The sequence below is a fragment of the Rhea americana genome, unplaced genomic scaffold, assembly GCF_003343005.1.
Source record: "Rhea americana isolate MKP2758 unplaced genomic scaffold, rheAme1 scaffold_16, whole genome shotgun sequence".
Taxonomy (NCBI): domain Eukaryota; kingdom Metazoa; phylum Chordata; class Aves; order Rheiformes; family Rheidae; genus Rhea; species Rhea americana.
This window is the reverse complement of record NW_028185705.1, coordinates 3,325,091-3,341,009: the sequence shown is the minus strand read 5'-3', so window position 1 is coordinate 3,341,009 and position 15,919 is coordinate 3,325,091. Positions and strand designations below refer to the sequence as shown.

Here is a 15,919-nt window from a genome sequence, read left to right as displayed (position 1 = left end):
GCGCAGAGGAGGCTGAAATAAAGCTGAGGCTGCTCTGGCTTTGCAAGCGCTGCCTGCATCAATGTGATTGTTTCTGGCAGTCATTTCCCGGGCAATGGCCAGGTTTGTCGTCTGACATTTGAACCTTTGCTTATTTAACAGGGCTCCTCGCAATCCTCGGTTTGCTGTCTGCAGAAGTGTTAGCCCCAGGCTACGCTGGGGCACTTTATTCACTTTTCTTCTTGTGCATGAAAATAGCTCCAAGAGATTCTTCTCCTGCAGGCAGGAAATTTTGAAAACTCTGGAAGTTTTCAGGTAGGTGCATTACAAACTGTGCTGATGCCAGTCTTGTCTCTTTTCTCTTACATTAGCTAAAAAACACCTGTTCTCGTCCCTTCCCCTGATCAAATTAGAAATGGCCCCTTTCTRTCTGCTTCTTACAAGCATATCCACATGGCAGAAAGGAAGGGTACTAGTTTGTCTTCTGTTATGGAAACTGTTCCCTGCTTCTGGAATAAAAGATTTTCTCCCCCCTTCATCCAACTTTCTTGTAGTCAGTTAAACCTTCACAGAGAGTCAGCAGTTGTTCATGGAGATCACTGACGGTATTATTCCTCAGGAAAACTGGGGAGGGAGGAGAGACCTCAAAATTACCCATATAAACAACTCATTTAGAAAACAAAGTAATTCACATATGGAATTATATTATTGGTAGAAATGTTTATGCTTGTGGCARTAATAGCAACAGGATGGTTCCTTAGAAGTTTTTATAGGTGAGCATAATTTCTATGAGTTAAAAAATTAATCAGTAATTTTGAGTATGTGACTTGAAGCTCTTTAGAGAAGTGGATATTAGGGACCTAGGGCAATGCTGGTGTAGGAAATGTGGTATGTGCATTTTGCTCGGGAGGCTTTTTCCTTGCTATGTGCCCCCCAGTGTTGTAAGAGGGACGTGAGTTTTTCACTGAAACTCAGTCATCCCATACTGGGGATAACTAACCAGCAGCAATCTCCCAGACTAAGTTATAAATATATCATTAAACCATGAAATTTTCCCTAGCAACATTTACTAAAGAAATTCTATAAAGATGAAACTAGAACATTAATGATTTAGTGCGGGAACAGCCAAACTTAATTTGTCAGTCCCAGCGGCTTCTGACTTTGTGCCAGAATGGGCATTTGGCAGGGCAGAGCCGGGATCATGAGCTGCTGGAAAAGAGTTTTGTCGTATCAGCGCCGCACTCGCCGCGYGGTGGGAAGTGGCCAGTGCTGCTGCCCCCACTCCCAAGTGCCCGACCGGCGTCCGAGCGCGGCGTGCTCAGACCTGGTGGTCCCCGTGGGTCTCCCACGCCATACGAGTCACAACAAAGCGTGCAGCRGCACAGCTCGTAGCAATTTCCAAATTTCATATGCCGTACTTCAGATCTGGCTTTCTCCTTTTTCAGAAAAATAACCCATTAGTTCGCCTGTCCTCAATTTGCATAGGAGAAATCATTCTGTGATAGGTGAAATCCTTGTTTTTCCATCTGCTCTTTTCTGTGCTTCCAAAATGTTTAACATATCTTGTGTGATTAAAAGGGATTTACGTAAATGGTGGGAGCTCAGATCGGTGTGGGTCTGCAATAGGTTCCTCACGGGACTCTGAGTCGATGTCACCTAACTAAAGGAAAAGGGTGTCTGGCCATGTCCTTTTAAGCATATTTTTTCTTTTTTGCTGGAAATGGCTCAGGAGYGAACGTGAAAATAGCATTTGCATATGAAGCCGGTGCTGTAGAGCCCGGTGCTCCCGAGCGACCGAGCCCTGCGGCTGCAGGGTCCGGGCGCTGCGGGGGGCTGGCTGCTCCCCGGCGCGCTGCTGCCCGGGGGGATTCTGTCGGGCGCCGCCGGTCGGACTCTGCCGTACCTGCTGYGATCCCTCTCGAGTGTAACCGTGAGGAACGGTTTGAATGAGTCTCTTGTGGATGATTTTCCTAACAAAATGATGTGGCAGGTGGATTGCTTGTCTTGAAATGTTAATTGTGCTTCTTTAGAAGTATGCAAGAGCAAAAGCAGCTYGGGTGGGGGAGGAAGCAGCGAGAGATCAGATGGGAGCTGCAGTATCCAGCATATTTTATTCGTTAACCTTTTGTGTGAAGATGGCATTTTGAAATAGTCTGATGCATTTTGCCTAAAAGCACCAGGATGGGTTTCGGGTGCGCTAACGGCGGTCAGTGCTCGCGGGGCAGGTTATGCAGAGGAGCACATGCGTCCGCGGGGCCCGGCCCTGAGATGGGGCAGGCTGCTGGGCTCGAGGGCCCAAGTCAGCTTTGCCGTGGGCTGAACCGCAGCGCAGAGCCCCACGGTGCGGGCGCCTGGGCTGCTCCGGGTTTGCCRGGCTCTGCTGGGGCAGCAGCCAGATGAGGCCTCTGCCGCTGGCTTGTTGTCTCCTCGTTTTAGGGGTTTGCCGTGACGGAGTCTCCAACTCGGACTKGTCCCGCGCGGCTGTGTGCACCCATCTCTGAACAGGCTGCGACGCCAGCGTGACTTCGTTGTCTTCCAGCAACTGTTCTGTAAAATACTTTCAGTGATACCGGGTAAGTCTGTGCTAAACCATGGCCCGAATTCCAAACCGGATGATTAAAGTTCTCCAGCTGTGATGGTCAAGCTTATGTATATTCATGAGTGGGAAATACTCTAAAATTGTGCATAGGTCCTTGTGCATTTTAGCAAGAAATCTGAAAGCATAAATGAAGGAGAAAGGACACACTGCATTGTTCATAAGTTAGAAGGATTTCTTGAAAAAATTAAGGTGATGTTACTGGAATTATTGTTATCCTCTCAGGCTTTAGTGGCTGGAGTTTCAGCCTGTTGCTTTGGGCTGCACTAGAAGGGGAAGTGAACCATCCTTGCAAATGAAAGTCTTCRTACAGCTTCAAACTCCCACAAGAAGTTTGAGGTCTTCATGGAAGTTTTGTCTTCATAGACTTCAAGTTTTCACGAAAGATGACAGAGATGTGCAATTCAGGCCAACAGAGGAGAGGCTAAAGAGAGGAGGAAAAGACGCAAGTAATCCTCATTTGCTAAATGTACATTTAAAAATGATTTTACAGCAGATAGAAGTTTTTTWTTTGGCAGCATTTTGGGCCGAGAGAGCAATAGCAGAAAGTCTGTCTGAGCTTATGCTTCTGCACCAATGACTAGAAATATTGCCATTATTTCCCCTGGCAATAGATTTTTGCTTCTGTGGGATTTATAGACCTGCTTTCGTATAGATGTTTATGTGGAAGTTTATGAGCTCAGCTGCTAATATCTCTTTGAAGGAAGAGGACATATATTTTGAAATATAAATGGATGATAGATGTGAAGGCTAGAAAGCATCACTGCAAGCCACTACGGAGCGTCTTCCTGAAGCCTTCCCGCCTTTGCCGTTACGGAGATGCTCCTCAACAGTGCTCACGCTCCCCGTGGCTCGGCAACAGCCTCCTTAGCACGTACGTGCAGCAGCTGCGGGCACGTGTTACTTCTACTTCTCAGGTGAGGGTATCTGTGTCAGTCTGCTTCGTTCACAACAAACAGGGTGGAGGAGAGCCCTGGAGGGAACGGGGGGCTGCCGATGCCCTCGACAAAGCTGCTGCGTGCTTAGGCGGAGGAGGAGGAGGAGGAGGAGGAGGATGACACTCACAGTCAGCGTATGGCTATTGAAGGGAAAGAGTAGAGTCAGGTGAAATACAAACCAAGCGGGGGCATGTTTCTTCCGAACCACCGGTAACAAGGTTCAGACAATAAAAAAAAAAAGAAAAAAGAAAGAGAAAGAGAAAAAGAAAAAGAAAAAGAAATTGTAGGGAGACCTGCCCAGGATCATGGTCATCGCATGGCTGAAACGCTGCCCTCAGCTCCTGGGCACCGGTGTACCTGTCCCGCTAAGATGTCCCTTGGCAGAAGCTTCTTCACAGAAGGGTCTTATTGCCCCCCACTCGCTGCGGAAGGAGCCGCAGCAGTGTGCGTCTGTCTGCAGTGAACATACAGAAAACTTCCGGTGACTCTTTTGGAAACAAGTCGGAGGTAAAACTTGGCTGTGCTTGTTTTGCCCTGGTTCTTTTCTTGGCAATTACTCAGTCTGGTGAGATTGCTGTAAGGATTTCATTGGCCTTGAATCAGGCCCCTGGCACTGGATATTCTGGTTGCTTGAAAATAAATAATTAATGGCACTTTATTTTTCACGTTTCCAGGGCAACGCAAAACCCAGAGACATCAGTTGTTACATGAGCAGTAGGTTTTTTGGCTGCTGGAGAAGAGCTTTCCTCTMTGTCACATATTAAACTGCTGCAAAGGTACCAAAGCCGTTTTCTACAGTTATAGTCAATTTACATCCTATAGCCAAAAAGTAATGACAATCCATTGCAGCTGATAAGCTCTTCTGCAGTGAGAGCAGATTATTTCATTCAATCAGCTGAGAGCTCGAGTGTTTGAACAGATAATTGATGTTGTGACAAGTGTAACTTTGAATGCCTCAGTTTGGGGGCAATGTTAGGAAGTGCGACAAAAATTAAATTATTTGTCTTTAACCATGGCTTTTTGGATTGCTAATGAGACAGGTTCTTGTTAAACATGTGTCCTTTCTGATAGACTTCTGTTGGGAAAAAGATTTATATTTGTAACATAAAGGGCACGAAGGACAGGGCTTTCCTTTATTTTCTCTGCCTCGTTTCTTTTTATGTCTGTAGCTGATGTAAGAGGTCGTTGCTTGTGTTCCAGTATGGAATGGGAAGGTCCTTCCAGATGAAGGCACCAAGGACTGGACCGCTGAGGGATGCCTCTCCTGCCTGCCCGAAACGGGCTGGTGCACAGAGCTACAGCGATTTCTTGCTGTCAAGCTGCAAAGTAGCCAGTTCAGAGCACCTAAAAATGAGGCCACACGGGCCATGGCAGGAGCCCGTGCRGGCCTGAGCGGGAGGGTGCTGCCTTAAGCGCTCGGCCGGGCAGCTGGCACCACCATCCGCTCCTTGCCTTCTYGCTGGTAGCCCGTGGGCTGGAGGCTGGTGTTGGGTCCCACCTCCTCTTCTGCTGCCAGCCGCCTYGCTAACCTGCCGGCTGTTCCCCGTAGCGTGGGCAGTGGGATGGGCTCTGATTCGGTCCCTTCTCCCCCTGGAGYGGCCCAAGGAGTGCAGGATTTGCGAAGCGAGGGATTAGGCAGGTAAGAATGAGCTGGACTCTCTTAACAGGGGCTCTTTCCTAACGGACAGTTCTGGGAAACCCTCTCCTGTCCTAGGAATTGCTTTGCGTTTAAATTATCATGGGCTGAACCAACAAATATCTCAGAGTTGCAAACTCTCTTTTGACTCCTAATGGGATGYTTTTGCTTCTTCCTTTTTCAGTATTTGCCAATGCCTTGATGTTCTTCCACCCACGAGGGAATTAATCACTGAGACAGCAWGAAGAGCACAGCACAGAAAGCAGCCATGGTCCAAACCTCAAGGGACTAATTACACTCTTAAACGGTAAGAAATTCATCTTAGGTACATTGAAAAGAAAGTGTCTTAGTACTAAGTGTCTTAGCGCTACATAAGGTTACTGGTGTATCTCCCAAATTTATGCATTGAAAAAAACAGAGAGACTTTCAGAGATGCTCATTTACCTCAGAAAGATCAGCAAGAAGCCCAAGAAAAGCACTTTACAAAATGGATTATCAAGTTTTCTTGACCCTTAGAGATGGAAAAAAAGAAAGGAAAGAGGCATGTGGAGATCTTGTGCTGTTTTAATACTAAAACACTCTCTYATGCACAAACTAGAGAGTCTCTAAGTAGAGTTCAATACCAAACCAAACCAAATGAAGAGCATGGTTTGAATTATCAGAAGTGTCCTGGCAGATGTTGTAACATGACAGCATGTGAGGGAAAGTGCATACCAGGTAGTTTAAGCTGATGAAGAATCCCATAAAGGAAAAGGCTATTAAGAGGAAAGGGGAATGTTTATAGAAATGTCAAACTGTTGTGGAGTGGGAATTTTCCATCTACCTAACACAGCACATGACAGAGTCTGGGGACAGACAAATCACAAAACACTGCTGAAAAGAGAAAAATGCAAAATTAGATTCAAAATCTGATTGGTGACAAGGTAGGGTTGTTCTAGGCCTCCAACTGTCTGAATTTGCAGAAAGCGCACAAAAACGTGCGCACAGTCCCCCAAGGTACCTCCTAGAGCTGCCCGCACTTGTTTGTCTGGGAAAGATGAGACACTGCCCGTCTGGTCACCCCTGCTGCCCCGGCTGTGGACGTCAGGGGAAACAGGTGCTGTGGCAGAGCGCTTCCCTGCTGCGTGGGCAGCGCAGGGGCTGTGCAGCTGCCGCGGAGAGCAGAGGTGCCCTCGGGGACGGGCGCCGTCTCGGGGAGGCTTGCCTGCACCCCCGAAGGTTTGTGGGCGACCAGCCCCACTGAAACGAATGAGCTGCACATGCAGCTGCCCCGGCCCGCGTTGGGGCAGCCCGCCGAGCCGAGGCTGAGACGCGAGAGCGCCKCTGAGAGGCAGCTCCCGCAGGCGGGAGGCTCCGGCTGGTAGCCCAGCTTGGGTGCAGGGAGCTGCCGGCCTCCACTTGATAAGGTTGTTGAAATACAAATAAGCGTGGAGAAGGACGAAGGTCCAGACCTCCTCTATGCTGTACATCCGGCTTCCCGACGAGCCCCAGGCTGGCGTGGCAGGAAGGCAAACGTGAACTGTAAAAAGTTCTGAGGAAAACTTCCAGCTAAGAGGGAAAACTGTGGAGAGAAACAGTTAAGTGGGTGTACTATTATTTTTTCCCTTCCCATTTCTTAGTTTACAGTATGTATATATGAGACTTGTAGAAATCTCTCTCTTTTTAAGAGCAAGTTTGATAAAACAATAACATACATTCAGTTATAGCTCTGCTAAACATACCTCTTTTTTATTGCTTTTCAGTAGTTCAAAGCATTAGCATAAAACAATTGAGGAGGGTGTTTCTCCTGAGAGCGAATGCCTGTTTACAAACTCATTTTATTTCTATAATGTTCCATTGTTACTTATTTCAGACAGAAAGCTGTCATATTAATGCACTCCCTCATGCAGGACAGCTTGCTTTATTGCCTGTTATTAAGGTATAACCTATATATAACCTGACAGGCAGTGCCCACTTCTACATTCCACCAGTGAAAGGCAAATTAAGTAGAAAATAAATAGAGATCTCCACTATTTCTTAGAGCTAAAGTAATATTAGTTTTTAACTTTGTATTCATAAAGGCTCCTACATGTTCACAACATACCAAGAATGTAAACTGTCCAAAGAAATTTTTTTTTTCTTATTTTTTTTTTTTAATTCTTAAGGCCAGCTACACCTGAAATATTCAGACTTCAGAATCACAAGAATCAATCACATCCCAATACAAGTGAGTGCAAGGAGAGACTGAAAATACAGAATACTTGGATGGCACAAGAAACCAATTACGAAGCAAGTCGTAGCAGACTGCGGGCACAGGGGTGAGGAACCTGAGAGCCAAGCCTAACATAACCCAGCAAACACCCCCTCGCCCACAAACCTTCAAGTCCCGTACCACAGCACTCAGCAGCTGCCGCCAGATGAAAGCAGTTTCTGCCTCCAAAGGATCTGAGCTAGACAAACAGCTGCCAACTTTTTTTAAGCTGTGTAAGGCCTATGAGTGTGAGTGAAGCTGGTGGCAGGATTTGCTCGTATTCTCTTTCCATTTCACAACGATGATTAGGATTGTTGTCCAAAAACAGCCATAGGATCTCCCAATTTTGTGTTTCACTAAGAGTTTTCCAGCGAAACTATTTGGCAGTCTCCAAAGAGAATACTCAAGGTAATGGCTTTAGCCTTGCTTCTTGCTACTGCACCACGAACACTTCTAACGGTGCTGGGCTTACGCAGGTAGAAGCCGGGGTCTCTTACTTGAGTCCCAGGTCTAGTAAATTTATTTCTAGTCAATGCGCCTACCTATGCCAAATCCCATTTTATTACAAGGTTTATAGTCTAGAAAAGCCAAGGCTAGTTTTTTTTTTTTTTTTTTTTTTTTTTTTTTTTTTTTTTTTTTTTTTTTTTTTTTTTTTTTTTTTTTTTTTTTAGGTCTTGGCTTTATACTCAGCAGCTGATTCTTCCTGGTAGTAGCCAAGAAAAACTAGGGCTTGAGGCAGTAAGAGGAGGAGGAAGGAAGTATGGGCCTGGTCTGTGAGATTTATGTCTTTTTTATGAATTGCACAGCTTTGAAATAGCCTTATGGCAGCAGAGCTACTAAGCAGGAAACAACACTATCCCCCCCACACCCAAAAGTACCAGTTAGCAGAAATGTTATAAAGAAGATGGATAGATAGACATAGCTTTTAGTAGCAGTAAGTAAGTCCCTATGTATGCAAAAATGTAATACTACAGTGCAATAATATTTTGAAATATCCTAGTATCACTCAATGTAATAAATATTTTATTAGAATAATAGAAAAAAAATGCATACAGATAACCATAGGATACACACACAGCTGGAAATTTAAGGATAAATTTCAAACTTTTTTCAATATGAAACAAGGTACTGGGTACATATCTCATGGAGATATATAACTAGAAATTAAATAATTAATACAATGTAATAGTTATCAATAGTTATCAATCATGAAAACAGCAATACAGGAACACAAACCAGAATTCTGTGAAACTAGAATATAAATATTCACCCTTTGTTGCATGAAACAGAACTATATATTTACTAGTAACACCTGTTTTCCATCTCCCCCCCCATTCCCCCATTTGCAAGTGTCTGAAAACGTCACTGATTAGCCACATACTGAAAAGCAACTAGTCATTTATAACTACGTATGTACAGTATATACAGTTCTCGCTTACTTCAGCAGTTACTTAGCATATATTTTCTTCTGGATCTTATAAGCTAATTTTTACTGAATGCATATCAAGAAATTCCTACAGTGTTAGCATACTTTTTCATTAATCCTGATTCTCTTTCTCTCTCTTTATATGTCAGTGTGTTGTTACAATACTGTGACATGGATTTTTGTTTTTTTTAAAAAAGTCTTTCTTTAAACAGATGTGCTTTATATCAGCTGAACACGCTTTACCATGGATGTGACTAGCTCTCTAAAGAAGGACTGATCTGTCTAAATTCACAAGTGACAAATGTAAGTAAGTCAGAGTAACGTACCAGACTTAACGTGTCACTCATACAGTGCTATGAAAGATGGAGCATATATAATAGCAAGCCTGAAGAGTCTGTGTGTATTATTTTTTTTGTATTATAAATAGAGTATTGCCCAATCCTATCAATCYGAATTATATGACGGTAATAGGGTGCATTAGTGTCAGACCAGGTGAAAACAGCACGACCTGGCTSAACAGAGAGAGAGGCAGCAAGGAGTTATGAAAATAAGAGCAAACACTGAATTAGGCATGGGTTTACAATGCGGTGTGGTAGACAAAAAAAGCAACATAATTTTGGGCTGCGTATTTGGAGCACCACATCACAAGGTAGGGAAGTGGTAAGAGTCCCGTTTCGTAAGGCCGTGGTGCAACTGCATTTTAATAACACTTAAATTGGGCACTTTTTTGTTAGCAAACCAAACTGACATGAGTTCAGAGAAGGGCAATTAAAATTATCCTGAAAGTGGAATGTTGGTTACAAAGAAAGACCTTGATTAAGAAATATAAGGTAGTAATGTGCAGAACTAACTTGAATGTCTGCTGATGAAGAGAAAGGTACATAAATGTATACTGAAATATAATGGAGAGCCACCTTTGAAACATGGTTGTGAAACCATCTCTCAAGAGAAGCAGGGGAAGCCCTGCCTCATGGACACRCCAGCACAGATTGTGCAAAACTAGCATTCATGCTGTGACTTTTCTCTGTSTTCTGTAATTTGTTAGCTTTAGAATAAATTATCTGAAAGGAAGTAGGCAGAATTATCCAAATCTATTTGATAACGACACTGTCTTTTAAGAACTGCCAGTTGGGCCACACTTACTTACTTTGTCATCAGATGCAAAAGATGAAATCAGAGACATTTGTTGCATTGTACAATGTTATCGTAACACAGACCGTACCCAAAACAATGCAGTGTCCCTGCAATGACGGAGTTCCTCACAAAGCTCAGCGCTTCTTTATAACTCTGTAATCACAGTGCCACTGCTTTCACTCCCTCTCTTTTACATTTATTGGAAGTATGTAATATGTAAACTCCTTTGGTTCAAGTATTAAGGCATTTTAGATTCCCTTTTAAAGGATTTGCTAAACTTTATACAATATTTTTATTTTAACCTACAGTAAAATATAAAGAATTTAAAAACACATCAGAATAGAAGGAAAACATGCATTAGCCACTGCAGTTTTTTAAAAAAGCACTTTTCTGTGATAATTCTTTTTTTTCCAGTGAATGAAAATGTATCATCACAACACTGAATTAAGAGTCAAGAAGAATATTGCTGGGAAGAAGCTGTATACGCTGAAGATATTCAAGACTGGTGGACCAGAACCTCTTGCATCCATACCTGTGACAAATGAAAAAGGTTAGGATTAAATGAAACCAAGAGTATTTGCCAAATAAAATTATTACTCTTACTGAATGCTAAGCACTAGTTTCTAGAAAAGAAAATATTTCTGATAAGCAATGAGCTATTTATAAAAATATGCTAAATAGTTTTAAAATACTGAAATGCATTACAAAACACTGAAAGTACATAAGCAGACTTATTTTTCAAGGTAATAATTAAAAAAAAGTAAAAACCTAATGTTTTAAATACTAATTTACCTGTGCAGCAGAATGAAGCTTGTTATATGTAAGGGCATGAAGACTGTTAATTGCTTTTCTTTTTATTAGCTTATTACCATACAGCATAAGCATTAATGTTTTTTTCTTCCCATCAATGTGTACTCAGTTCGTATAAAGAAAATTGCTAGGTGTCAGGTACAAATCAAGTAATGGTTCACTACACTAAGGCAAAAGTGATGGTGTCATCTCTTCTGGGCGGGAGTACCCACACATATATATATTTATAGGCAGTCACGCTACTTAGCTGATGAAGCAATTTAAAGGGCTGAGAAGTGATTAATATTATTTTACAACTGGTGTCAGACTAGAAAGACTTTTTGAGGCTYGGTTAAATTAAGCTTAAGTAGAGCTCGTGAACCTTCTGTTAGTGCGCTGGTGCTGTACTCTGAGACACAGTGCCAGGGCCTTCCCGAAGCATGCCCATCGGTCCCGTTACCTCCAGGGGCATCGCACCACCTTTACCTTAGAGTGTGGCTCTCGTTTAATTGCTGCACTCCTTCAGTCCACAGTATAAGYTTTCCTCACTTACTTGGAGACTCCTATCATTGTCACTACGCGTTAGCTTGGACACCGTACAGCCCTCCAGAAAGCAATCTGCCCTGGGGACAAGGCAGCTGCTCTCATCTGCATTTTGATCTCCCTCCCCCACTCCCTCTGCTCCTGCCCAGTTTGCTCTTCTCCACCCCTGATACCCCTTTGCACACACTTGCATAAATTGAGCATTTAACCTGGAACTGAATGCTCAGATGATGTGCTCTGATTTGACTTTAGCCTTGGTAATAAAAATAAATATAAGACCATCTCTACATTACATAAAGCACAGAGCTGGATGGCAGATAATATTCCCAGCCTTGCTGTGGACATACTATGACGTGTTAGGTGAGATCTGTTTCCCCTCTGTACTTGTTTTCCCTTTGTCCTTTTATCTTTTTGACTGCAAGTTCTTGGGTCACACAGTCTTTTACTATTTTTTTTTTCCATAGCTGGTTTTAGTATTAGCCAAAGATTCTGCATAAGCACATAAAAAAAATAACAATTCCACTTCAACATACTAGCTAGTTTTGGAATCAGGATTTGATCACTGCTAGTGCCATCTCCACCATCAGTTGTTGCTTTTACTTCTATAATATAATCTTCATTAAACTGGAGCAAAAGTTCCGCTGTTGTCTTGTCCGTATTCAGCACGTTCATATTATTCTGACTGCTAGTCCTGTAAAAAACCTACAATGCAAGCAAAAAGCATTTTTTGCAATGCTGTAGTGCATTATTTTTTCCACTAGGAACAAGCAATTTCTAATGTTTCTGGAAACAAAGTTTCATTTTTAAAAAAACCTGAAGAAGGAAAAGAGCTACTATCATCTAGTTGATATAGGGCAGGATTACATTCAGAATCTAGAGAAGCAGTGAAAGAAGGGAATCCCAATCAAGCTCTTCTATTCCAACTTCAATCTAAAATGGCACAATATAACATGAATAATATATTCTGTTGCATAACTTAATAACATTCTTGCATAAATTAGCCCATCATTTGGAATCTGTCATTATCCTGATCAACTGCTTATGATAATTCATAGTAAGGGAAAGGAGAGAGGAGAATTACCAAAATGCAGAACTTACTTACTTACTTACAGACTATGTTAGAAGACGTTCTGCAAACTGAATAATTATTCAGTCACAAAAATTAATTGCATATGAAAATCTGTGTTTTAAACAATGGGAGAGCTATATCTAAATGTTGCAGCCCTTTCTACTCGAATACGATCAGAGAAGAAGAGGAATTTAAGAGCAACGCGCAGCCTCCCTTCTGCTCTGGCTGGGATAGAGCCAGAATGGCCCCTACTGCAAGTTGCTTGACAAGAAAGAGATGTGACTTGGTGGAAGCTGAAGTATTTGTGGGTCCAATGCCCTCATCTGGCAGAGTTTCACCTGAATTTAGGAGTCTCCTAGTGCAGTGTAAAACAAACAAAMAAAACCCCTCCAAACAATCCAAACTAACCCACAATAATAGCAATCATAATGGAAAGAAAAAAAAATGCAAAACCACTGGAAYTGCATACATAATAGCTGGTCACCAAACTTAGATCTTCACCTTGAATTCACCTTACTATCATCTAAAGTACAACAGCCTCTCTGAATCTTTCCAGTTTTGTGTGCAACATTGCTGCACTCGGTGTGTTCCCTTTCCCAGCGCCAGCCCCTAGTGCTACAACCTTGTTAAAAAGCTCTCGGAAGGACAGAGTGGTGTGGCTTACTTCCACAAGGACTGTGCTACCGCAGCTCTCGCATTCTCAAAATCATTTGTTGGCTATTTTCTACTTGACAAACCAAGTTTGGTTAACTGCACTGCCTTGGCATTGTGTGATTACGACGACACCCTAAGTGTTTTTCTCTTGTAAGATTAACTGGTGTTATCAAAATTCAGCTCTTCATGATGTGTTTGTTTAGCAATGCTATCATTTGGGAAGCTGAAAATGCTGTGGGAGACAGAGTATTCAGTTTGAAACGATACATGGTATATTTTCAGTTCAACTACCTGCTATAAAACTAGGTAGTTTATCTGGGCCGTAAATATGCATTTCTTACCAATATTACCTAGAGCACTGCACAGTCTGATCTTCAGCATAAATCTTTTATAGAGGAGTATGGTATGTGGGATCCAGCTATACAGAGATCATCAAAAAGACCTCAGTTTGATATAAGATATACAACCTATTTAGAGAAATATCTGCATATTTGTGCACTGATCTGCTCTAGAATAATGTAATTTCTAGATAGTGAACATGTAAGTAATGAAAAAGAAAAGCTGTGAGAATAGCAGGCTGGTATGTGGTAACAATTAATATACTGGGCCAGCAATAGAAATGATTTCCATCAGCTAAGTTTTGGATTATTTTGTTTCATTCCAAATGTTGCACATTTGGATACCTGGGATTCCAGGAGCTGACAGCACAGCCTGCAGCTCCTGGCTTTGTTTGCATAGGCAGAGACGAAGGAAGGAGTTAGCATACCATTAATGGTAAAAGAACCGCAGTTTGTGAGATATTGTTACAATACCATTTAAACCTATAAAAAGGACATACTACTTAACTGTTTCAGGCATGGTATTTTGCCTGAAGGCATCATCCTTTAGTCAAGACTTATAAGGAAACAAACAAACAAACAAAAACTAGCAGGTGTTCTAACTGCTAAACTCACTCACTGCCTTGCAAACAGACAAGAAAGAGTCGGTAACGCCTGCACTGCTTTCAGATTTCTGCTGGTCTGTTCTTCCTTACCTTATACCCAGTTACCTCGGATTCATTCTCTGTAGCTCTTACTCCCTCCCAGTTGAGAATTACTCTGGAGTCTGTAACATTCCATACAATATTTCCTGGTGGTTGACTGGGTGCTTAAAATACATAATAAAAGCATGGCTTTAGTTTAATTGACATTAGTGATTTATTCTGCAGTAGGAAATAATAGTTCGGGTATTGGCTGTCATTACATGTTGGATGTAAAAGCAACTCAAATACAGCATTGTCATTTGTACACTTCATGGTTCAGAGACTAAACTGGAAAAACAGAAGGAAGGAAAAATAAAATGGCACATAAATGTTATTTCTAAAGTTGCGTTATGTGTTGATAGGCCTTCATTAAATACAGCCAGACAAAAGTATTTGTCTCAGGACATGGGCGATCAATTAGAACATACTTCAGTGAAACCAGTGATGATAACAGACAATTTCTGTTTTTGATAGAATGTCAAGAATACGCAATTTTTTCATGATGAATTATTTGTCAGACACATTTAGTATTTTCTTAGTGAATATTCAAACCTATATGCTTCTCTGATTTACTTTGTGTTTGTTATGCAAAAATAGTTGACAGGTTTTGTCGTCTTTTTAACTGCACACATGATTTTGAAATGCGGTCTGTACCACTGCAGTTACTGCAACTGAAACAATAGTGGGATTTTGCCAGGTAAATCTCTTCTCCTGTATGTTCATTAACAATCTGAGACCGTTGTTAAGTTTCCAAAGTAGTAGTAGTGTGCTTTTGGCTGTTCACCTTGATACATCTTGGAACTGCCAAGCTTTCAGGAAAGGAGAAGATGAGCACAAACCTGTTGAGGTGTCTCAGGTTGGCTTCCCAGATGTGTCATTCAGAGACACAATCAACTATTAAAATCTTTTCTAAACACCTTAAGGAAACAATTTACTGTTGCTGTCACCTAGTGGAGGCAGTTGCTGCTTAGGTGGACTGCTSTAAGTTTTAAGGCTGAAGGTTCCAGTATTAAACAGTAATAGTGGCTTTTAAACAGTTCTGTGCATGTGCTCCTTTTTTGGTTTGTTTGTTTTGCACAGATAGCTCCCTAATTTCTGTCCAGGAGCAGTCAGATCAGAAAAAAAATTAGTATATGTCTKTCTTTGCACAAAGTGGACACAAAAATGCAAGAGCAAGACTTAAAAGAATTATTCTAAACTATTCGCAAATCCTTTTTTTGCAGTATTTGTCTTGTACTATATACTAAGCAGAATTTAATCTGATGCACTAATAGTCAATTTCTGTAAATTTAAGAGGTGATTGTCAGATAAAATTGTTTTATTCATGAGAATTGAGGAGTATATGGGCATATATGAATAGTTTTCACTCAGCTATTAAGGCTGATTTTGAGAAGAAAAGAATCATTCTTTCGAATCCAAAACAACTTACTTATTAATATGACATCTGAGAAAAAGGAAGAGTAATTATATATAAAAACTGTAAGCCTTTATCTTCCACTTGACTTACTTACAGAAGTGATTTGGAAGGCTCCAGTTTGCTTCAATTACCAAAAATCTCCAGTAATTTTCAGTGATAAAAACAGCAGAATTAATTCATAGAAGACCAGATCCAAAACCATCAAGTTGCTTAAGTATGCAAATAGCTTCAGTAATTTCACTGAGCCTGCTCAGATGCTTGAAGTTACTCATATGCAGTAATATTTCTCTGCATTAGAACCTATGACCAGAACATACTGTTGAATTTTAAGACCTCCTCAGTTTTAAATAATTTTATCAACTTGCCTCATAAACTTAAGGCAAGACTTCTGTGSTTATTTACAATTATATATAACAAATTATTGTATAAAATAAAGCTATGCTTGTATTTTGGGTTATGAATATGAATATTTAATTATTTCAAATAT

The 15,919-nt window shown here is 41.5% G+C and overlaps 2 protein-coding genes across 6 annotated transcripts in view; one reads left to right on the top strand and one right to left on the bottom strand.

Moving 5' to 3' along the window:
• Positions 1 to 235: 235 nt before the first annotated feature.
• On the top strand, positions 236 to 14,099 carry LOC146598583 (uncharacterized). 5 transcript variants are annotated; one of them, XM_085300051.1, is made up of 9 exons: positions 236 to 2,552; positions 2,942 to 3,024; positions 3,279 to 3,449; positions 3,535 to 4,289; positions 4,683 to 5,152; positions 5,334 to 5,456; positions 7,294 to 7,446; positions 8,955 to 9,108; positions 10,354 to 10,430. In XM_085300051.1, exons 5-8 carry the CDS (start codon positions 5,076 to 5,078, stop codon positions 8,995 to 8,997), a joined length of 396 nt encoding a protein of 131 aa, XP_085156177.1. In that variant the 5' UTR covers positions 236 to 2,552; positions 2,942 to 3,024; positions 3,279 to 3,449; positions 3,535 to 4,289; positions 4,683 to 5,075; the 3' UTR covers positions 8,998 to 9,108; positions 10,354 to 10,430. The 5 variants fall into 5 exon arrangements, 3 of the variants coding, with proteins under 3 accessions (XP_085156177.1, XP_085156176.1, XP_085156178.1); XM_085300050.1 differs by having other exon boundaries at positions 3,279 to 4,289; XR_014895243.1 differs by lacking the exons at positions 236 to 2,552; positions 7,294 to 7,446 and adding an exon at positions 12,494 to 14,099 and having other exon boundaries at positions 2,962 to 3,024; positions 3,279 to 4,289; positions 10,354 to 10,489.
• CNTN3 (contactin 3) overlaps positions 10,301 to 15,919 on the bottom strand; it is a 79,953-nt gene continuing 74,334 nt past the window's right edge. Inside the window, exons 18-20 of the mRNA XM_085300049.1 lie at positions 14,028 to 14,140; positions 11,805 to 11,973; positions 10,301 to 10,471 (exon numbers count right to left, since the gene is read on the bottom strand). Of these exons, the coding sequence (XP_085156175.1) occupies positions 10,371 to 10,471; positions 11,805 to 11,973; positions 14,028 to 14,140 (383 nt within the window). The 3' untranslated portion in view covers positions 10,301 to 10,370. The remainder of the gene's footprint in view (positions 10,472 to 11,804; positions 11,974 to 14,027; positions 14,141 to 15,919) is intronic.